This window comes from Rhizopus delemar, genomic scaffold (assembly GCF_000149305.1).
Source record: "Rhizopus delemar RA 99-880 supercont3.5 genomic scaffold, whole genome shotgun sequence".
Lineage (NCBI taxonomy): Eukaryota > Fungi > Mucoromycota > Mucoromycetes > Mucorales > Rhizopodaceae > Rhizopus > Rhizopus delemar.
In genome coordinates, this window is record NW_027137831.1 from 2886550 (window position 1) to 2908058 (window position 21509).

The 21509-nt window shown below is 37.0% G+C and overlaps 13 protein-coding genes across 13 annotated transcripts; 8 read left to right on the forward strand and 5 right to left on the reverse strand.

Moving 5' to 3' along the window:
• Positions 1-14: 14 nt before the first annotated feature.
• On the forward strand, positions 15-623 carry RO3G_07825 (uncharacterized protein; the record flags this gene model as incomplete). The annotated part of the gene is made up of 1 exon (XM_067662415.1): positions 15-623. One exon carries the CDS (start codon positions 15-17, stop codon positions 621-623), a length of 609 nt encoding a protein of 202 aa, XP_067518516.1.
• A 304-nt stretch (positions 624-927) lies between these two features.
• Positions 928-1844, forward strand: RO3G_07826 (uncharacterized protein; the record flags this gene model as incomplete). Its single annotated transcript, XM_067662416.1, has 3 exons — positions 928-1182; positions 1361-1379; positions 1480-1844. The coding sequence occupies 3 exons, from the start codon at positions 928-930 to the stop codon at positions 1842-1844; spliced, it is 639 nt and encodes a 212-aa protein (XP_067518517.1).
• A 557-nt stretch (positions 1845-2401) lies between these two features.
• RO3G_07827 (uncharacterized protein) lies at positions 2402-3253 on the reverse strand (the record flags this gene model as incomplete). Its single annotated transcript, XM_067662417.1, has 1 exon — positions 2402-3253. One exon carries the CDS (start codon positions 3251-3253, stop codon positions 2402-2404), a length of 852 nt encoding a protein of 283 aa, XP_067518518.1.
• Positions 3254-4181: 928 nt separating this feature from the next.
• RO3G_07828 (uncharacterized protein) lies at positions 4182-5358 on the forward strand (the record flags this gene model as incomplete). The annotated part of the gene is made up of 4 exons (XM_067662418.1): positions 4182-4215; positions 4265-4864; positions 4915-5129; positions 5179-5358. 4 exons carry the CDS (start codon positions 4182-4184, stop codon positions 5356-5358), a joined length of 1029 nt encoding a protein of 342 aa, XP_067518519.1.
• A 1645-nt stretch (positions 5359-7003) lies between these two features.
• RO3G_07829 (uncharacterized protein) lies at positions 7004-7417 on the reverse strand (the record flags this gene model as incomplete). Its single annotated transcript, XM_067662419.1, has 1 exon — positions 7004-7417. One exon carries the CDS (start codon positions 7415-7417, stop codon positions 7004-7006), a length of 414 nt encoding a protein of 137 aa, XP_067518520.1.
• A 70-nt stretch (positions 7418-7487) lies between these two features.
• RO3G_07830 (uncharacterized protein) lies at positions 7488-8032 on the forward strand (the record flags this gene model as incomplete). The annotated part of the gene is made up of 4 exons (XM_067662420.1): positions 7488-7561; positions 7637-7766; positions 7879-7942; positions 7995-8032. The coding sequence occupies 4 exons, from the start codon at positions 7488-7490 to the stop codon at positions 8030-8032; spliced, it is 306 nt and encodes a 101-aa protein (XP_067518521.1).
• Positions 8033-8243: 211 nt separating this feature from the next.
• RO3G_07831 (uncharacterized protein) lies at positions 8244-9020 on the reverse strand (the record flags this gene model as incomplete). The annotated part of the gene is made up of 1 exon (XM_067662421.1): positions 8244-9020. One exon carries the CDS (start codon positions 9018-9020, stop codon positions 8244-8246), a length of 777 nt encoding a protein of 258 aa, XP_067518522.1.
• A 567-nt stretch (positions 9021-9587) lies between these two features.
• Positions 9588-10872, forward strand: RO3G_07832 (uncharacterized protein; the record flags this gene model as incomplete). The annotated part of the gene is made up of 7 exons (XM_067662422.1): positions 9588-9821; positions 9865-9943; positions 9977-10078; positions 10128-10229; positions 10388-10420; positions 10475-10645; positions 10859-10872. 7 exons carry the CDS (start codon positions 9588-9590, stop codon positions 10870-10872), a joined length of 735 nt encoding a protein of 244 aa, XP_067518523.1.
• A 1188-nt stretch (positions 10873-12060) lies between these two features.
• On the reverse strand, positions 12061-12739 carry RO3G_07833 (uncharacterized protein; the record flags this gene model as incomplete). Its single annotated transcript, XM_067662423.1, has 3 exons — positions 12061-12311; positions 12385-12594; positions 12715-12739. The coding sequence occupies 3 exons, from the start codon at positions 12737-12739 to the stop codon at positions 12061-12063; spliced, it is 486 nt and encodes a 161-aa protein (XP_067518524.1).
• A 1055-nt stretch (positions 12740-13794) lies between these two features.
• RO3G_07834 (uncharacterized protein) lies at positions 13795-14985 on the forward strand (the record flags this gene model as incomplete). The annotated part of the gene is made up of 1 exon (XM_067662424.1): positions 13795-14985. One exon carries the CDS (start codon positions 13795-13797, stop codon positions 14983-14985), a length of 1191 nt encoding a protein of 396 aa, XP_067518525.1.
• Positions 14986-15628: 643 nt separating this feature from the next.
• RO3G_07835 (uncharacterized protein) lies at positions 15629-16070 on the forward strand (the record flags this gene model as incomplete). The annotated part of the gene is made up of 2 exons (XM_067662425.1): positions 15629-15736; positions 15810-16070. 2 exons carry the CDS (start codon positions 15629-15631, stop codon positions 16068-16070), a joined length of 369 nt encoding a protein of 122 aa, XP_067518526.1.
• A 733-nt stretch (positions 16071-16803) lies between these two features.
• On the reverse strand, positions 16804-17667 carry RO3G_07836 (3-hydroxyisobutyrate dehydrogenase; the record flags this gene model as incomplete). Its single annotated transcript, XM_067662426.1, has 1 exon — positions 16804-17667. The coding sequence occupies one exon, from the start codon at positions 17665-17667 to the stop codon at positions 16804-16806; it is 864 nt and encodes a 287-aa protein (XP_067518527.1).
• A 2140-nt stretch (positions 17668-19807) lies between these two features.
• RO3G_07837 (30S ribosomal protein S7p/S5e) lies at positions 19808-20350 on the forward strand (the record flags this gene model as incomplete). The annotated part of the gene is made up of 1 exon (XM_067662427.1): positions 19808-20350. One exon carries the CDS (start codon positions 19808-19810, stop codon positions 20348-20350), a length of 543 nt encoding a protein of 180 aa, XP_067518528.1.
• Between the last annotated feature and the right edge of the window lie 1159 nt (positions 20351-21509).

Consider the following 21509-nt stretch of genomic DNA (forward strand, 5'->3'; position numbering starts at 1 on the left):
ATGTATGAACTATCATGTTTCTTTCGCACTCTGCAAATAAGCCACCTGACAAAAGTGGTACCTTAGCTCCTTCCAGCCCATTCACGAGCTCCCAATCAAATGCCAAACAACCCAAGTCCGTGTCGTACTCTAAAGTACACCGATTTGCAACTAAAATTCAGGAAAGTTTAGTTCATGTACCGAATGAGCCATCTCTGTCACCTTCTACCAATTCATCAACAGAAATTTCTCAGGATGCAGTTCCCGTAGTTATTGATACTGTCTATTGGGGAGTGTCACAATTTCCCGGTTCACTTTTCTTTGATGTAACCACCCGTAAAGAGTCTGAACGTACTTTATACAAACTCGCCTTTTATCAATTTCATTATGTTGTGGGTCAATTGGTCCACAAGTCTGGTGCTAATCGCTATCTGGCAATTAATTTCGACAATGAGGAAAATAAGAATGAGGCAATTGCTAAGAGTCTTCAGTTGGATAATGGACATTATCATTTGTCCCGCTGTGGGCCTCATGCCCGGTTCTATTATCAAAAAAATAAATCTTCAGAGACTTTCTTGGCTTCGACCAAAAGAACTGCTGGCCGGATTGACTGCTACAGTCAGCAAGTAGAGTGTTCTACGTGATATTGGGATCATGAGGAACGCCGATACCGACACTTTTCTCGGCTCTGGTTACGCCACCCTTGAGATCACGCCCACTCTTGTCTCTGAAGGTCAACTCCCATTTCTTGAACTATCCCATGTTCTAATGTGGATCGACTCTGAGATTTCTTGATGCGGTAAAATCTTTATTCATGCTTTTCCTCCTGTTTCGTTCGATATAGTTTGTTTACCTTTTACAAAAGGCATTCTGGATCCGTATGTTCAACAACTGGCACTCCAATTTCGTTGATCAACCCCCTTGTTACAGCATACATCCCCACCTACAATGGTTTCTCAATGGATTGCGGCTCACATGGCTAGTACATCACTTGTGGCTCTGTTTGACCAACGATTGCCCTTCCTTTTCCCTCCTGTGCGTCATGGCCTTCTCCATTCTTCTAAGCCAAGTATCTGTTCTACCCTGTTCAAGGCTTTCGACGCCCTACTTGATCCTTCAGCAATCGCAATGGCTCTTAAAGCGACATTTGGTCAACTTTATCTTGTGTCACTCCACCTCTCTTTAACACTTCCTCTGTCAGCGGTAATACCCTGGTTGTCTATTGTTTCAATAGCAGAGCAATGATCTTTTGATTCCTTTTTGATTTCTAATGCTTTTGTTTTTAAGGACTTATGTGTCTCCTCCTAAAGGCGTCGACCGTGGATCCTCGGCCTGTTATGATTGGATATGATCGTGTAAACACGCTTATGCGTTGGATTAGCTCTGGTGCGGTTTCATTGGTACCTTTTTCTGCACTCCATTGCCTTCCGTCTGCATCCCGTTCGCCATTGAATGGCGCTAATGATTGCTTTGACTCACTCCTGAAAAGTTTATTGATAGAATTCATTGATATACAAACACAAATGGTTTCTTCAAAACCTTTTCATCGAGTTCGTCGCACCCGTATTTTGCGTTCTTTTTCCTCTTCCTCTGTAGTGCGTACCTGTCCTGCCTCTTTTTGGCGCTCTTTCTGGAGTCAGCCGGTTCCACTGGTAGCTCGCAACCCTTGGTATCGCCTACTCCACCGAAAGTTGCCTTGTGCTGCTCTTGTTCACAAGATTGTACCTGATCTTTGTTCCTCTTTCTATCGCCTCTGTGACCAACCAACAATCGCTGAAGACCCAGGACATTTCTTTGTCTCCTGTCCTCGCCAAATTTCAAGTGTGAACACAGACATGGGTTCTTTATTTTGGTTGCGAAACTAATTTATAAATAATTCTACAAGCCCTTTACGATCTACGTTTTCCTCGTCAGTGCTTGAGCATTGATTAACCATGATAGCATTATTGGCTGTACACTCCTAGGTCTATAGAAAGCTCACTGGCGGCTCATTTATGATGGAGTGCCGTTTGTTCCCGACATCGTTTTTCACTCCATTCTTTTATCCATTCAGGATCAACACATGCGAGTCTCGTCTGTAAGCCTTTTCCTCTAATGGATTATCTCTCTGATCCATGCATCCTATCCAATGTACTGATCGTCGGGACTTCACCCCCTATCTTATGCGTGACTTTCCATTATTAAATTTTATTAATAAAACTGGCGTAATAGCCCTTACAAAAAAAAAAGTATGAAATGCGACTGCGTACTCTCGTGTCACGATCGCACTGACATCAGAGAACAAATCTTGAGGATGAGATTTCTATGCGCCCTATGAACCAGACACGCATTGACTACTTGATATTTTATCAATAGAATGAAGGTAAGAATAAGAATAAGAATAAGAATAAGAATACGATATGAAGGATAGTGATATACAATATTAAGGCCAGTGTTGATTTGGTTGTTGAGGTTGTTGAGGTTGAATACGCCTTGGTGGTTGCATCATCATTCGGTTATATCCCATGTATTGAGATCTTTGAAATAATTGTGTATGATTTGTTTCGGGAGAATAAAAGCTTGAATAGGCTTGATTGTTTTGATGATATTGAGTAGGCGAAAGAATAAGATGATTTTCAGGGGAGGATTGATGATAACTGTAGTCCATTCGTTGCTGTATAGAAGGAGATGAAGTGCTAGTCATTGTTGTATTGGGTGAAGTCAAGTCAAATGGAGTTAAATTATTACCAAGGAATGATCCATTTAATGACGTGTTGGTGACCGCTGCAACCACTTCAGGAAATAGAGGTCTTGATACAGAAGGATGATGACTGACACCACGAGAGGAAGTTTCTGCACTGTTACTAGACCTTGTATGCTGAGAACGAACAAAGAGTGTACAGTCGGGTACATACATCACTTGAACATCTTGACCTTCTCTACTCTTCATCTTACTTTCTTCTACTCTAGGACGAGTCCCACTCTTTTCGATATCTGAATAGACCTTGTCTAATTGAATATTTACCATAGATTCTACCAACTCATTCGGAACCTTTAATATCTTTGTGTATTTCCACAGCATCTTTTCTAGCTCACTTTCCACACGCGTCGTCCAATCTTCACTAGCAGCCGCAAGAGAGCAGAGACGAGTGGATGCAACAAGGAGCTTTTGAACTCGTTTTACATTCTCTTCTTTTTTAATTCTATTCATAATGTAATCTGCCAGTGGACGATCATCCCACACAGCACCAGGGAATTCAGTCTTGATCCTTTCACTTATCTCTGTCATCAGCATCTTTTCATGAATCAACTGGTCAATCCTTTGCTTGATGTTTTGTGGCCAATCTGTATCAAGACATAAACGCTCCAGTTGCCAGTAAGGCCCCTTTTGAGACAATAGAAATTTGTAGTCAGGTTTATTCAGTGACCTTTTTTCACGAAAACAATAGATATGAATCGTCTATGATCTGTGGTTAATATCACATTCAGTTATTTACGCAATACCTTACATTGTTAAACAAACGCTCACAGTGTATCATGAAACCATTTTCAATGCACATTTGGCGACAGAATTCAATCCCTTCTGTATTTGAATTGAATTGAGCGGAACAAAGAGATTGAGTGAAATCTTTTGTCTATAAATTTGATTATTGATTTATTTCTTTACTCTATTTACATCAAACATACATTTTCTTCTCTTAAAGATAGCATATGAATAAGGAAAAGAAAAGAAAATGGAAAGAGAAAAACAATAAAATGAAAATAAACATCAACAAACAATGACTTTGCTTCCTCTCCCCCCCCCCCTTTTTTTTTTTGAAAGAGAGAAAGGAGGAGGGAGGCGGAGGGGGATGATGAGTATTAAAGGAGACTTTTTTGTTTATTACCAAGACAGGATTATAAGAAATAGGAGTCCTATTTTGTTTATATTGATAATATGTCCCTTATAATCTGCAACAGCTATAATCTTTAGTTTTGTTTGCTGAAAATAAATAATACATCACCTGAACAAAATAGCGGGAAACTTGAATGTTGTTTGACATTCACACCCCTTTTCTTCATCCCCTTTTATTTACTCCCTTTATTTTAGGCGGTTTATTGTATGCTTATCAAAACCAGTGTGGCTTATCATCTGCTTTTTTTCTTTCTGGAATATTATCTTGGTTTGAATTATTTACGCACAATCACCTAAACCCTTTCTTTCTTTTATTATTCTTCATACCATGCCACGCCTAGAGTTATTAGCTACACTTGAAGGTATATTTTGAAATAAACTCATTCGACATCTAACCTTTATTTTCAATAGGACACCAGGATCGTGTTTGGCAAGCTTCGTGGCATCCATCAAAGACTTTACTCGCCACATGCTCTGGAGACAAAACGGTTCGTTTATGGGCCCCTCTTTCACTCACCGACCCTACCCAGTGGCAGTGCGTAGAGACACTCGAAGGTGCACACAAACGTACGATCCGATCCGTCGCCTGGTCCAACACGGGTAATGAGTTGGCCACAGCCAGCTTTGATGCCACGACTGGCATTTGGGAATACGACCGAGACAATTGGGAATGTGCAGCTACACTTGAGGGACACGAAAATGAAATAAAATCAGTCGCTTGGTCTGCTACGGGCGCTCTTTTGGCTACCTGCAGTAGAGACAAGAGTGTTTGGATTTGGGAAGTAGAGGCAGATAATGATTTTGAATGTCTGAGTGTCTTGCAGGAACATACACAGGATGTCAAGATGGTGGTTTGGCATCCCAAATTGGAAATATTAGCATCGGCAAGCTATGATGATACAATCAAGATTTGGAAGGAGGATGAAGATGATTGGTATTGTGCTGATACATTGACTGGGCATCAATCCACCGTTTGGTCCATAGATTTTGATGCCTCAGGCGAACATTTAGGTAAAAAGTGAATAAGATAGGATCGTGTTCATGTGCTGATAGATCTCTAGTTTCTGCTTCTGATGATGAAACATTACGTATCTGGAAAATGTATAAACCGAATAATCCTCAAGGTATTCCGACACATAATGGAGAAGAGACTTGGAAAACGATATGTACACTATCCGGTTATCATAATAGATGCGTTTACTCTGTTTCATGGTCAAAAGTGAATGGTTATATTGCAAGTGTTGGTGGAGATAACTCTGTTCGTATATTTGCAAAGGTACCTTGAATAGCTCATAAGCATCATCATATTAAATTATTATTGATAGGATGTGGAAGCTACAGAAGATGAGGAGAGCCCTATTTATAAGAACATAGCCACAGAACAAGACGCTCATGGTGTATATGATATCAACGGTGTATCCTGGTTCCCTAATAAAACTCACGGTGACTGGTTGGCAACCGTGGGTGATGACGGCATGGTTCGTATTTGGAGATTAATAGAATAAAGCAGTGTATACAGTAGGGCTGGTAAATCTTGTCAGTTTGAAGAAAATGAACTTCGTTTAGCAAAAAATAAATGTCGATTCCAGAAAAATAAATGTCACTAACTTAAATGAAAATTTCTTTTAGTACATTTATTGTTGTCGCTTTGTACTTGCTTTAATGCAATACTTGTATTAAATGACCAAAGCGACAACCCTGGTGGATAATTTTTTGTGATTTTCCTACTTTTGTTCTACTTAAAGATGATCAGTCTAAAGGGTGTTTTCTGCTTAAAAGGCTAGGACGTTCGCTAGTCTTTCTCAAACTATTTAGGATCTTGAGAAAATTCAATACGGCTACTTGATCGCGATTCCAAAGTATTCTTTTTATTCCTGTGGTTTGTTGTTTAAGACATGAGAGGCTCTTACATCTAGTACTGCATTAGTTATCAAGAATTAAATCTAGTTTTTTTCTTTTCTTTTCTTTGGATTACCTCAGCAAATCATTGCATAACACGTCTAGCTTCTTTCTCCGTCAGTAAGGGCGAGTGTTTGGTATGGTTTTGAATTTTTCTAATTCATTTTCACAGGTTGGGTAATGGGAAGATGTTTTGTATTCATTGATTAAGTAGACAACAAACCCGTTCTTCTTTAACATCCTGATTAACCCCTTGCTTCTTGTAGATTCTTGATACTTCACATTAGAAGCGGACCAATCTCCAAAAACTAAGACAACATCTTGACCAAACTTTGCTCTTAAGCTACGCACCAATTTTTGATCATTCTGGTCAAAAAGTTTACTGGAAAACTTCAGTTTTCGAAAACGTAAAAGTTGTAGCTTTTTTGATGCTGTACTGATAGTCTTTTTGTAATTGCTTTTCTGTGATCGCCTATACATCTCTTTTGCCAATCCTAGAACTTTGCTTTTCTCACTATCATCTAGTCTTTCTGAAATATGTTTTTGTTGTAACATTATTTGTAGGTAAGTGGCATACAGTTGAGATTATACAGAGCTATCAATAGAGCAATTCTCAGGTTGAAGGAAAAAACCACAGATTTTTGCTATGAACTGATTTCCATAATACAAATTGCATTTTTGGTCGACTCGAAAGTCAAATTCGGATTCAGGGAAATGTGTTTCTTTAGACTTTGTTGTCTCATTTCCATAATATTCGTACAAAGTGTTTTTTACTGATGCTCTTGTTTTATTGTACTGTACAAATTTTTTCAAGTTTACAGAGTTGGATTCAGATCTTGAAAGGATTGCTTCGGCTTTCTGAACCACAAAATGTTGAGTACGCTTTCTTAAATATCTGAAGTGCCTTGAACATTTTGAGCGGTTGTTCCTGGTAAATGTAAATGTTTGTTTTTCTTCGACAGTGCTGGTTTCTTTCATGCAGTACATCAAGTCCCGCCTTCCAGGGTCTATCAAGACACATTTGCCTTCAGTGCTCTTTAAGTCGGCTTGACCTAATCCTTCAATATGCTCTGTTTAATTACCTTCCACTTTCTTTTCAGGGCTGGGATTAGGTGACTTTCTGCTTGTATCAGTGTTTTGTTTTATTATGGAGACACCGATTCCATCTGTTTCGAGAGTTCTTTGGAACCGCAAAGACTTTTGAAATCCTTGATGCTTGAACGCCTTTTTATTTAAGTCTACAACGGCACCCTATGTATCAAACTTGCTTCCTGTCTTTGGATTCCTTTTGCCCTTGAGAACATGGTAATGGATTATTTTGCTATCCAACGCTATGTAGCAAGGAATAAAGGCGGTATGTAGCGGAAAACAAGCAAACTGTTTTGTCTGTTCGGCTTCAGACAGCTCAGCAAGTCTGAAGAAGGCTTCGAAATGGCTTTTTGGACTAGCCATAACGACATAATAAATTGAGTTCTTTTGAAAAGTGTAGTCCTTTGGGTAACTTGAGAGAAAATCATTTAATTGCGTTCTTGATTGATCATCTAAAAGACCAACTTCAGACATCTCTTTTTTGGCGATGGCAAGCTTCACCTGATTGCAGGGTCGATAAATCTTCTTTTGGATAGCTGCTTTTATCGCTTTACTACTAGACTTGTTTGCTTGCATTTCTCCTCTGAGATTCTCTGACTTTCTTTTTAAACAACTTGTTTATCAAACTACGCAGCCTGTTTCCAAAATGAGCTTTGATGTTATTATAGTAGGCCGTTTGGATCTTCGTACACTCGTACAAGGCTATTTGCTGAGCATATGGTAAGTTGGGGGGAGGGACTATAGCCAGTGTCTTCAAAGTAAGCCTCTTTATATTTTAATATCAACCGCCTATAGCTTTTGGTCGTATCCTTCAGCCTTGCGCTATTTCCACCCTTTGAGAGAACAAGACTCAGAAAAACTTCAACAAAGAAACCTTTTGTCACAAAGTTGCTCAACGCAAAATTTTCATTTGCTGCCAGTTCTTGTAAATATATGTAGCGCCATTTATTTTAAGGTAACTACCACTTGTCCCGCAAAATCGCTATTTATTCACTTTTAACGAACAGAATTTAGATTACTTTTTTTTTCTACTATAGGGGGATATCTGTATTTATTATTATATTTTGTTTGGTGAAAAGACTTATCTTAATGTTATAAAAGGTGGATCATTTCCAGTTACAGAAGAATATAAGAACTTTATATTTAATTATAGCAATAATCCTCAAGAAGCATTCAAGTACCTACCTATAGATCTGCCTCAGTTGAAGATATTTATTACTTCGACTAAATTGGAATCATTTCCTAGGTATAATTATGAAAGTTCGATCATAACAATTGGGTCTCAACTATTAAATAAAGATGGGATGTATACAGGCTGTTGCAATTTCCCTTGTTGCTACAGGTGATTTTAATATACAAAAAACGAACAAAATTTACCAAAAGCAGTGTATATAAGACTTTATTAAACAGAAGCCCACAATTCATTCAACCAACCCGAGATCTCATTCATACGGGATAGCACACATTCTTTTTCGTCTGCTGTTCCTTCGAATCGACTCATCACTCTTGTCATAAACTTGTCTGGGTGATACTTTCTTTGTTCTCGACGCACATTCTTCTTTATCTCTTCACTTGTGCCTTTTGTCATGAACGATCGAACTGAGTTTAGTGAAAAGTCATTGTTGACAATCGGCCAAGGAATGTCCTCACTCTTGATCACCTTGGCCTCGTCCAACTGTTGCCATTTTATTTCGTAATCCTCTTGAGCTACTCTTGATCTCTTGGCCTTTTCCTTCTCTCGATAAGCTTCACGTACACGCTCGCGTTCAGCCTCCTCCTCTCGTACTTTTCGTCTGGCCTCTGCCTTTTCCTTTCGTCTCTTTTCCTTTTCCGCCTTCCACTCTTCCTCTGCTGCGATTTCTGCTGCATGTCTTTTTCGATACATGCCATTCACAATATATTGGCGATACTCTTCATCCGTCATTTCATTTGAAGTATAGCTTGGGGTATAATTGTTGTAATTCGAGAAATAGGCATCTTGTCCTTCGTCTTGCATCATGGCATCAAATAAGCGTTCTCGCCATTCGTCTTGATCTTGTTTATAGGCTTGATCACTAGGTGTCCAGCCTTCTTCATTCAAAACAGGTGGAACATACTCTTGTCTTTTTCTCTTCTTTCTTTTATGCTCATTTCTTTCTTTGTCCTTTTTATGTTTTTTATAATTTAATTTCTTTGGCATAAAAAGTTGAATTAAAAAAATGTTGGATTTTTTCCCTTTTTTTTTGAATAAAGTCCGCACCTGTCTTGATTTCTTTGATTTGTATGCGCGTATGTTGATTAGGGCATTTGTGTGTAATCAGGCTCCTTATTTACATGCTAGTAGTTGTCCAATCATTTTGGTTTATTTTGTGAATATAACTTTATGTCTATTGACAGTTTTGTCCAATGATAATATGTGTTTAGATCAATGCGCGAAAAAGAAGAAAGAATGAAATGTAAAAAGAAACAATTGTTTAAATACATTCTTCCATCATACAATGTTTTCATATACAGAGCGTATTATATGGCTTGATTGTTTAGTATTAGTTATCAACTGTCTTTATTCTCTTTCACTCTTTCGTGTTCAAAGCGATTGTTTAAGGGTAAAATCAAGAAATCAGAGACATACACAGTATATAAAAACAGTTACGCAACAGACAATATCTTTTGCATTGTGTTTGTCAGTGCCTGTTATATTCTTTATCATTCAGTTTGATTTCTCTTTCTTTTTTTCTTCTTTTTCTTTTATTCTTTACTGATCATCCTAATGAATGCTCCATCTGACGATTCCAAAAATACCTTGGCTAATGAAGCATTATTTTCTATTATGTTTGTCTCTGTTGGTTTTTCATGCTTCATTTGGCAATCATTTACTACTGGTTGGATGGCCTACAAGTCAAGAAAACCTATTGTTATTCTTGTCTTTTTTCAAGCTATTCTTGGTGTCTTTGCCACGTTTATTACTTTATTAATAGCCTTTGTTAATCTTGATTGCACCTTTGTAAGTGACCCTATTACTTTATACATGTACTTATCATTTACAGCGCCTTTATTTCTCTGTTATATGTGTCAATGTTGCTGACATCTCTTTACAATTCATTTTACTCTGGAAAGCTTATTTGGGTAACAATCGATCGAAAACTATACTTTTTGTAGGATCACTTCCTATACTGGCCATTGCTGTCTTTATTCTTATCAACCTGACCGTTGGAAAGTCAAATACAAAGTATAGGCTTGGTGTTTGTCTTACTGAATACCGTAAGCTACTGTTATTTTCAGCAGCATTTGTATTTACTTTTCATGTTAGCAACTTACATTGTTATTGTGAAGGCAGCTATTGATTTTACATCAAATATTTTTTTGTCTAGTTGCTTTGTTCTCGTCATCTACAGACACTATCGCCTTCTTGGTAATAGTATACAAAAGACGCTATTAAAGGATGGGTTGATTTACTGGTAAACATGATGGCTGCTATTATGCGCTATGCGTTATTAATCCCTTTCTCAAGTTTTGGCGTTTGCTTTTCTAACATTGTTACTGGGATTTTACTTACACTACAAGTTTTAGGTGGTAATACACCTATTATCTATACAGTTGACTGTAAATGGTGACTGCTACTATGTAATCATAAGAAAACTAAAGGCAGTATGATAGGGTATTTAGCATCCTATTTGATCATTAGACAACTACGACATAATAAACGTGAAAGAAATCTAGATGAAAGAAAAGTAACTGAAGAAGAAGAAGAGGAGGATGAAGAAGAGATTATAAGCACACCAGAATGTACTAAATCGACTGATCAAGAAGGAAATCATTGTTACCACGGTATGTCATACAAGGAGATCAACAAAAATCATTGTGTTGCATCAACCATAGCAGACTGCAGTCAATGCACTACTTTAAAAAGAACAAGTACTCCTCTCTTTATTAAATAATAAACATATCTTACACAATACTTTATCAATATTAACAAAAAGACTTGGATTTTCTTACACATAAATACTATTAAATTCTGAGTTTATTATTTTTTTTTTAAAGTTTTATGGCAATGAGCATGTAGCAACGAAGTGTGCAATTTTGCCCGAGCCAGTTATGAATGTAAGAGAATAAAAACCTTCTTAGGGGACAAGAAGGTTACACATAAATACAACTTTTTCAGAAAGTTTTCGTACACTTTAGGAAAAATTTTCGTACACCTATGGGACAATTTATTAAAAAATTTAGTACAGATCCAAATATAAATTTCGTACACTTCAGAAGAAAAGTTCATACATAATGTAGCCTTCCATTTGTCTTATCTTCATACAAAAAAAAAAAAAAAAAAAACGGTATGTTGATCATATTGAAACATCGCTTCTCGTCTTTGGAGCACCGCTTCTCGTCTTTGAAATACCGCTTCTCGTCTTTATTCTCGTCTTTTTGTTCAAAAACAATATTTGGCTATTAGACTGAGTAACAATAGCCTAGAAAAAAAAATAGCACGAAAATTACTAAATTAAGAAACTAGATTGGTATGGGATGAGATGAACATTTAGCCTTTAAAACATAACAATTAGCATGTTAATGGAGAATTCAGATTAGCATTGAGTGGAATAGAATTGGAGGGTGGAGGTCTGGGGGAGAGTATCCTCTCTCTCCCCAGAACACGCAGAATGAGATTAATGATTTTACACAACTTGAATGGGCTTTTCAAAATGATTAGAAAGTAGATCTTTTTTTTTTTTCCTTTTTACTTATCATTTTACTAAAACTTAGGAATAACAAAAAACGTAAAGGGAAGCAGAAAGCAACAGGAGCTGATCATTCTAATGATCTCTCTAATTCCATTGGATGATGCCGTAAGTCTACGCTCTGGTAAAAAAAAAAGTGGTTCCTGGAAGGACGGAGTCTAATAGCCTTCAGACTGAAAAAGCAGGCTAAAGGGTTGTGTCAGTTTTTTTTTCTTTTTCTTTTTCTTTATCACCACAATAATGGAAATATCTAGGAATTTGGCAATTTGTATGTATTATTATGTATAATATACTGAAGAAAAGGTTGAAAAATATATGGAAGAAACAAAAAAGCTAGGTGATGTAGAAATCTGTTATAACATAGATCCAAAACAACCAGTTATTGTAACTAAAGAAAGGATTCGTAAACTGCCTAATTCCTACCATTTATATCCAGCCATATTGGATTAAATACCACTAAAATGGGTTGAAATATTATTAATTATTGTTATATTTTTTCTGATGTTTTATTTATTTTGATCTCTGCATTAATTTATATCTACAATTAAATTTTTCTAATAAATTGGCGTTAGCCTTCAAATCACTAGTATCATAAATAAACAGTTCAATTGAAATCATGAATGTATCTATAGCAACTTTTTTAATTGCAGGGTAATCCTTCAACAATTCTTGAACATGATGGGATCTACTGGAAATTCCACCAAAATCCAATACCGCAAGACAAATTGAATGTGTGGATGCGATTAAGTATTTAATGAAATCTAAAATGAATCAAAAGAATTTATTGTTAGTGACCTTTTTTAGAACCTGCACACTTATTTAATGATTTTTTACCTTGAGTAGTTCCATCCACTTTATCTAATTGTTGGTATATTTTTTGGTCCACTTTAAGATCCCGCTCTACAAAAGCTGTTGAAGCTCTTGAGCTCGAAGACACAAAAATACGAGTTGCAAAAGATCTAGAACGCAAATTTTCTATCATTTGCTGCAATAGTTTCACTCGGTTGTCCGAAGTATCTTCAGTAGGGGACTTTCGAACGTACCCTACAATTTCAAATGTATTATTTTGCAAAACTTTCAATGATTGCTGGTAATTTGGTAGGTATTCCATAATTGATGTAATTAGACAATCTACCAAATAGATATATTAGATTTGCACATTACTTTGCAATGTGTGTAGTTTTACCATGGTAAATTTCATTCATCACAAAAAGATTTCTTTTTCTAGCCCCATGATTTTTATCTTCTATGGTATTTAAAAACTTTAACTTGTTATTAGCGCAAACCCAACGGCCCCTATTAAATTGACTTTAATACCCTGGAATCAAAAAGTTGTCACTCAACGGACCCTATTAGCGGCCCTATTAAAGTTAATAGGAATTATCAGACCTATTATCCTTCGTGTTACGCTATATGTAAATCATGTTAATTATGGATCTTTAACTTTCTCGCTTATATGTCACCTCAGAATGCATTCAGTTGAGTACTCTATATATTGAAAATGCAGTAAGTTGATCGATGATTGCATTTTTAGTTTAAATAAAGCTGGATTTTACTATGATAAACATTGCAAAACAACTTCGACTACATCGCTGAATGTTTTGACATACGAAAATATTCATCAACGCAGTTGGCAGAGTAATCATGGGTTTTGAAGTGCACAGAGTGATATCCGTATTCACAAGCTACCTGGTGGGTGGCAGCTACCACTTTCTGGTAAGGTAAGAATCTAGCTTTGCTAATAGTCTTGTGCTTATACTGAAGAAAGCGTTAATCCTTAAGTTAAATGACTTTAATAATACTGATAAACACGCTTCGATGCATTCTGAAGCGGTAGCAAAAAGTTTTTTTTTGTCGTAGGTTGGTGATTACAAGCAGCCATCTGAAATGAGATGAAGATGATTCCCGATGGGATCTCGGTTGACAACTTTTTGACCAGAAAGTGACCTAACATAGTGAGTTTCTTCGTCATATTCAAGATTAAAGCCATTCAAAGCAAGAAGATACTAATTTGCTACGTTTTGGAACTGTTCAAATTTGCTGAATCGTTCTGCTACAGCTGCGTAAACATCGCCAGAGCTCATGACAATTTTAGAAGATGTAGTATAGAAATTTTAATAGGGAACGAGTTAAAAGGGACCACAAAGTGACATCCTCACAAAAGGTATTAAATATTTAACTCCGACCGATTAGACCTAATACTTTAATAGGGACTGTTGGGTTTGCTCTTATCGCATAACCCCAATGTTGGCCTTCTTGGACATCAAATCAGCATATGACACTGTGGATCGCCGTCAGATATGGCGTACGTTAGAAGAAACAGCACCTGCAGCACTTGTCAGCCTACTGCGAAACATATTTGATGATGTTCAAATAAAAGTCCTGCTCAACAACGCAACATCCACTCGTTTCTCACCAATCACTGGAGTTCTACAAGAATCCATTCTCTCTCCTTTTCTATGTTCTGTATATATAAATGAGCTGCCTCAAATACTACGTCCTCACCCAATATCCTCAGACCTTACCCCTACGGATCTCATTCTTCGCTTGAATTGCTTTCTATATGCTGACGACGTTGCCCTCATAGCTACTAAAGTCGATATGGGCACTCTTCTGCAGTCTTGTGAAAACCACAGCTACCAACTCGGATATCGATGGAATCCCAGCAAATGTGTCATCCTGGACCCTTCACAATCATCTTCTAGCTATACTCTCTATGGCGAAAAGATCCCAAGACACTCCTCCTTTCCCTATCTCGGTATTCCCTTTCGCCCTGGTGACTATCCCGATACTGTTGGATTGGTCAATCGAAACAAGACTAAAGCCCTTGCCACTATGAACCAACTCTCAGCTATTGGCGTTCACCCTAAAGGCTTTGCTCCTCTCCTTGCTACTCACTTTTATAGACAAATTGTTCGTGCTCAGCTAGAATATGGCCTGGCCATTACCAAGATCACCACATTCCTTAGTAAACAACTGGAAGATGCTCAAAACACCTGCTTGCGTCGGATTTTCGGTGGTTCTCGCACATCTTCCACTACGATGATGCTACACATGTCAAACCTTCCAACCATGCAGGAACGTGCTTACACTCTCCAATCTCAGTTCCTGCTACGCTCTTTTACTCTTCCAGAAGATTCTCTGCTATACCATTTCCTTCCACTTGTTCGCCAACCCCGAAGCTACTCCCAATGGTACAAACTCTCTAAGTCTCCCATTTGGAAGCGATGCTCCTCAAACCCAGAGTCCCTGGATTGCCGCTCGTTACGTTCAATACAGCGAGGATACTGCCAAGACAACCTCAACCACAAACGCTCTATAAATGCCTCCATCCTCCTTATGCACTGCCGCCCAATTATTTCTCTTGACCCTGTTCTATGGCTACCTATGCCGAAGTCTGAAAGAAGCCGCTGTATACGTTGGCGTCTGGGATGACTCCCTGGTGGCCGATACAAAACCTGTCCTCGGCACCCTGACCAATCCTTCACAAAAGCCCATGCCATCCACTGACTTTAGATACACCGTCGACTCATGATGTCCGAAACTATTTCTGACTCATTGTCTTTCCTTCTCAATATACTACCTACCAGGAAACCTCGCTCCTTTAACACAACACTCTCTTGGACCCCGCATTGGCCAATTATATGCACAATCCTATATGAACTCGATTATCTACATTACACTAAGCATCCGCCTACTCCGTCCACTCACCTCGGGCAAAGACTCTTAGAATGGCTCCCCTCCTCTCCTTCTCACTAATGTATCTTACACTTGACTCCATTCACCCTTTCCACATCATTTTTACCCTTGATCCCAAAAGGACTTTTTAGTTACTAATTCCTTCCCTTTTGATCTGCCTCGGGCGAGAAAGATATAACATTATAATCGTGCGCCCAATAGAGGTTTTAATAAAAATCTGTGTTTAAACGTATATGCTTTCTAAAAAAGGCAATCAACATAATCTCCTACCTTTTTTTTTGGAAGACCACTTTCGGATGTAAAAAAAAACCCTTTTTCTTTTTTAACCTTTTTTTCTTTTTTCTTTTTTCTTTTTTCTTTTTTCTTTTTCGTGTGTAATATGGAAGAAGACTATGATTATGAATCCCTTGGTAGTAATACGACAATGCTACAAAATGCATTTGCTGGTGCTTTAGCTGGTATTGCAGAACATTGTGCCATGTATCCTGTAGACAGTATAAAGGCAAGCAAGAAAAAAAAATTTTTCCCTAAAAAATCTGACAGCTCTCTTATGGATATAGACTCGTATGCAAGTGATTATGAATACTGAGCACAGTGTACAAAAATCAGCAGCATTGAAAATGAACTTATGGAAAGGTGTCAATTCAGTTGTGTTGGGTGCAGGTCCTGCCCATGCTTTACATTTTGCAACTTATGAATTTTGTAAAGAATACTTTGGAGCAAATTCAACAAATGAACACCATCCAATTGGATCGGCTGCTGCTGGTGCTTGTGCGACGATTGCTCATGATACATTGATGACTCCATTCGATGGTAAGTAGGTTATGGGTTAAGCAGCGAATAACACGATGATATAGTGGTTAAACAGAGAATGCAATTAAAGGATTCAACTTATAAATCAATTAGAGAATGTGCAAGATCAGTATATACCAAAGAGGGTATCAAGGCATTTTATATATCATTACCCATCACACTTGTCATGTCAGTACCATTTCAATCCATTCAATTTGCAACCTATGAATATTTCAGAAAGAATTTGAAATCAGAAGGCTATGATCCAAAGACACATATTATAGCAGGCGCGTTGGCTGGAGCAATAGCATCATCTGTTACAACACCGTTAGATGTAGTGAAAACTCTACTTCAGACAAGAGGTACTAGTCACGATCCTCGTATCAGAAACGTAGCTGGTTTTAGAGAGGCAGCAGGTATTATCATGGAACGGTACGGAATCAAAGGATTCTTTAGAGGATTTAAACCAAGAGTGTTGACACATATGCCAAGTACGGCTATCAGTTGGAGTGTGTATGAATACTTTAAATGGATTATTCATCTTCAAAACAAGGAAGATCTTTAGAGCTATTGCAATTTTGTAGACTTATTTTAGACTCTCTGCTTCAATCCCTCTTTCATTGTATCCTTATATTTTTTTTATTGACAAAAGAGAGAACATATATATATATATATTTATGTGCATGTATGTATAAGTCCTTTTTATTATGTAGCTATTTATTTGCCCTTAGAAAGCCACTATAATAAAAATAATAGAGTTATTTATATAGTATTGCAATGATACTTTTTAGGTACCTTAAAAACGCTTGAAAAATCTAGTGAATCATATTCTTTATCTGAAGCCAATGTCTGAAACACCTTTGATGACATGGTTCCCAATTCAGGCGTGACACCACAATCTGAGGCAGCCTTCATGGCCAATCGAAGATCTTTTGCCATCAATTTATTACTAAATCCATCTTGATATCCTCTTGATGCAGGTGCAGTAGGTATGACGCCTGGGTAAGGATTGGAGACCTCGGAACTCCAACATTTTCCTGTAGAAGTGTTCAAGATGGAAGTAAGTAGTTTTGGATCCATACCAAGCTTTGTGCCCAAAAGTAAGGCCTCTGATACACCAATCATATGAATGCTCAACAACATATTATTACACACCTTGGCTATCTGACCTGCCCCACTAGCACCACAGTAGGTCACATTCTTACCCATCCAGCTCAATACAGGCTTGATTTTTTCAAAGGCCTCTATACTAGGAGAACCGACCATGAAGGTTAAAGTGCCAGCCTGAGCACCTCCTACACCACCACTGACAGGAGCATCAAAGAACAGCGTGCCCTTGGTAGCGATCTTTTTGGCCAATTCACGCGCTGCTTGAGCATCAATCGTGCTTGAATCCACTAGCAGATGTGATGTGTCAACATCATTTAGTATGTCAGTGTATACTTTTTCAACATGAGAGGTCTCTGGAAGCATCGTGATAATCGTCGAAGCTTGTCGAGCTATCTCTTGAGGATTCTTGGCTGGCTTGAGCTGAGGAAACTCAGAAGTCAATCTTTCGATGGCTTTCTGGTTAATGTCATAAATGTAAACTGGTTTTGTCGATTTCATGGCAAGATTTTTAGCCATGCCTGAGCCCTTTTTCTTTGTTAAGACATTGAACAGTTTCCTTTCTATTACTTACCATGTGTCCTAATCCGATAAGGCCCACTGCATTTTTATTAGTCTATATTAATATAAGAATGAATCCGGGGTTCTTTTTTTTTTAATGAGTTTCTTACTGAAAAAGAAAGGATTTTAGACGTTGTTATGCATATGATAAATAACTCTTATTCGTACCTGTTGTAGTCATAAATCGAGCTTGACAATAAATCATTGTCCTTATACTGTTTACTTTAAAAAACATTATTTTCTTTTACAAAGAAAAAAGCAAGAGGGGGGAAAAAAGAAAAGAGAGTGAGAAAGTTGAAGGAAAATAGAATCTTGCTTTCCCACGATAAGTTTTCTTTTGTCACACGGTTTAAAAGGAGAGATATTTATATGTATTTTTGCATAAACTATTTACACACCAACAGACAGACCGTTTTTTACAACCGATTGCGTGTGTGAGTAAGTAATGGTGATAAGAAGTCTGCTTAAGAAAATAAGAGATTATTCTTTAAATAGTCTACAAAGATCTATGTAATGGTATGTGTATCTGTTTCTTTCATGTACTAAAAAGAAACCTGTTTATGATTTGCAGAACCTTTGCAAAACAAATGCTTATATGAAACAGGCAAAATAATTGATAAAACTTTATCTTCTCTTTTTTTTTAAAAAAAACAAAGAAGGCGGATTCTGATATGAACGCAGAAAAGAGTAAAGCTGTCCACAAAGCATATGCACTTTAATAGACCAACCTACGTTTTATGAGTTTGTCGAAATATTGGGGTCTTCATAAATGTATAGCCACCTAACAATGCGTGCTTTTCTTTAAGGAAGAGGCCTTTTATGGCCGTCTGAAGGCAATGATCTCAAAGAATTCAATCAATTTGGATTCAATTTTAAAATGGCTCTCTTCTAAAAGAATCTCACTCTTAAATCACTTCTCATTATTTATCTTGGTCTTGGAAGGAATATTTCACTTTCCCTGTACTATTTCCATTACCTAATTTGGGCAGATAGATGCTCATTAACCAAGAAAACAAAAAAACAAGCGATTGAAAAGGATCCAATTTAGCCTTGTGCATTTCATACAAAAAAAAAAAAGAAAAAAAAAAGCCGTAAACAACTGCTTCTCACTCATTTCTGGAATGAGAAAACTGTATTGAAATCCCTGAGAACAAGATCATACGTTTCTAGTTTAGATCAAGTAATGGTGAGCTTGATCAACCAGTTTAAAACCTTTAAACGCTTCAGAGACTGCACTATGTGATTTCAAATCGAAATACAGTAGAATAAATTTTAAAAAGGAATACTTTGATTCTATAAAGCGAAATCTTTCTGAAAGTACAAACTAGATTCAACCGAATCGTTAGATAAACATAAAACGACATGTACTATACGAGCAACTATATCCTAATTGATCAAATGGTCTTTTCCGCCAATATGAAACGAATCGTAGCTTGATCAAACAAAGAAACTCGCGCTAGAGTAGCTGTGATGACTACAAGAGCAAGAACTACAACTATGCTTGGAGCAATATCATCGTATAATGTTATCAATGTGATAGTAAGGATATCAAGAACATTTACCGAAGCAAGAAAAGAATACACAGGGGAAACAAGTAGCTCAAGCCTTTGATAGAAACAACACCGCTATAAGGCATTAATTTAGCTTTGTTTCTGACAATATGAGCATTCTAGGCAGACATGATAAGCTCTGGAGTGGCTGCATAGTAATGGGTAATGCGTACATTCACAAGAACACTAATACTGAAAAAGACACTAGTGGAGGTAGATACGATTGCATGTATCTATGGCTTTATTCTCCAGAATTGAATCCTATAGAGCACCTCTGATCTGTTTGTAAGAGCAAAATGAGAAGAGAACAAATTTTGGACGACGATATCCTAGTGTCAAGAGCATGCTATTCATACATTAAAATTCTGTTAAATGATCAAGGGTTCTGTAAATACCCTATTTAAACAGTCAATCTTTTTTAAGAAAAAAAAAAGTACGTCAATTTCAAACACAGCCTGTCTTTGGGACTTGCTTTTTTTTTTTTTTTTTTGAGCGGCCACCCCAAGTTCCTGGTTTTAACCCCCCCCCCAGCTTTCACTATATACAACATGTCAAGCTCTTTATTGAAATCATTTTGTCAAAGTGCAACACCCTTATTTAGATCAACAACTGTTTGGGTTCGAGCCATGAGCACAGCTAATGTCACTGTAGTTCCCAAAGACGATGTGATCAGTCAATTAGTAAACACAATTATGAGAGATGGCAAAAAAGCAAGAGCACAACGTTTGGTCTCTGATAGTATGAAACACCTTTCGAAAAAGGTCGGTGAAGAAAAAGATCCCTACACAGCCTTGCGTGAAGCTATTGAAGTAGCCTCACCTCTCTTAAAAATTTCATCCACCAAAAAAGGATCTAAAGTGGTTCATGTCCCCACGCCATTAAGAGAACGTCAACGTCGTCGTCGTGCTATCGTTTGGATGATTGAAGCTGCTTCGAAAAGAGGAGAAAAGACATTTGAAGAAAGATTTGCTGCTGAAGTATTTGATGTGAATGAAGGTACAAGCAGTGTTTTGCAAAAGAAATTACAAGTACACAAGCAAGCATTAGCAAACCGTGCAAACGCACAAGTATCTTATGGAGGTCAACGATAATCGTGCTTTGTTGTGAAGAATGTCTCATGTAACAAAATAATAATAATAAAAAAGAAATCTTAGATGTGTTCAACCAGTGGGGGTCAATCATTCATTTTTTACTTGTGCTTCTTTACGAAAGACACTCTTCGTATGCTTCATCATGAGTTCATGTCATGTTATGGATCATACTTGAGATAAAATGATCTTCTTTACAAGTCATCAGATAATCACCAGTTCAATCCTTTCTCTCCAAGTAACCCTATTCAGTATTCGTATGATTACGCCTCTGCACATGTGTTAAAAAAAGAAAAAAAAAAAAAAAAACTATAAAAGTACTTGATCTTTTTCCAAATCTTTTTTTTTTATCTAAAGAAACCCAATCAAATCTAAAGGAATATTCAATATGCAAAACGACAATGGAAACTGCTGTGGGTAAGTACAATCTGAATGAATGACAATGAAAAGCAACTCATATTTTATAGCAACTGTGGTACTAACTGCACTTGTACTTCTTGTAAATGCAAGAAATAAGAAAATCAATCTCTGATTTCAATGAAGGCATTCAATTCTATCGAATGAAACGATATATGCTTTGTAATAAACTTTACATATTTTTCTTCTTTTATTCACTGTTTGGATGGAGTAAACCAAATGCTTCTTTTGATATACATGTCTTTATAAATAAGCAAACTGATGCCAGTAAAGTTAAAGCATCCTTTTAGAATAAATGATACAGTTAATGAACAATCTAAAAATAAGAAATTAAAGCAATCGAGCTTAGAATAGATCCAATCAGCACTCTAAGCAAACAGATGCTGCAATTATTGAAATTCCTTTGCTGGACATAGCATTTACTAAATAAGATGATCCCATTATAATGGCTGTAATAAAGAGTGTTGATGCATTCAATGTGCAGAGGTTTCTTTTTTAGCCTCTCTGAAAAAATTGAATGATCAGTGATTATATCAAATAGATTGCACCTTCTTGAATTGTTAAGTATTCCTTTAAAAAAAAATCAACATACAACACAAACATTCTTATAGAGCAAACATTGAAGTTTATTAAAGGAAAAGAAATAGTGAAAAAGCGCATGCTCAAAAATAAAAAAAATAAAAAAAAAAACTCGAGATATTGAATGAATAAAAGGTAAGTGTGATCTTAAGAGATTGACTTATTG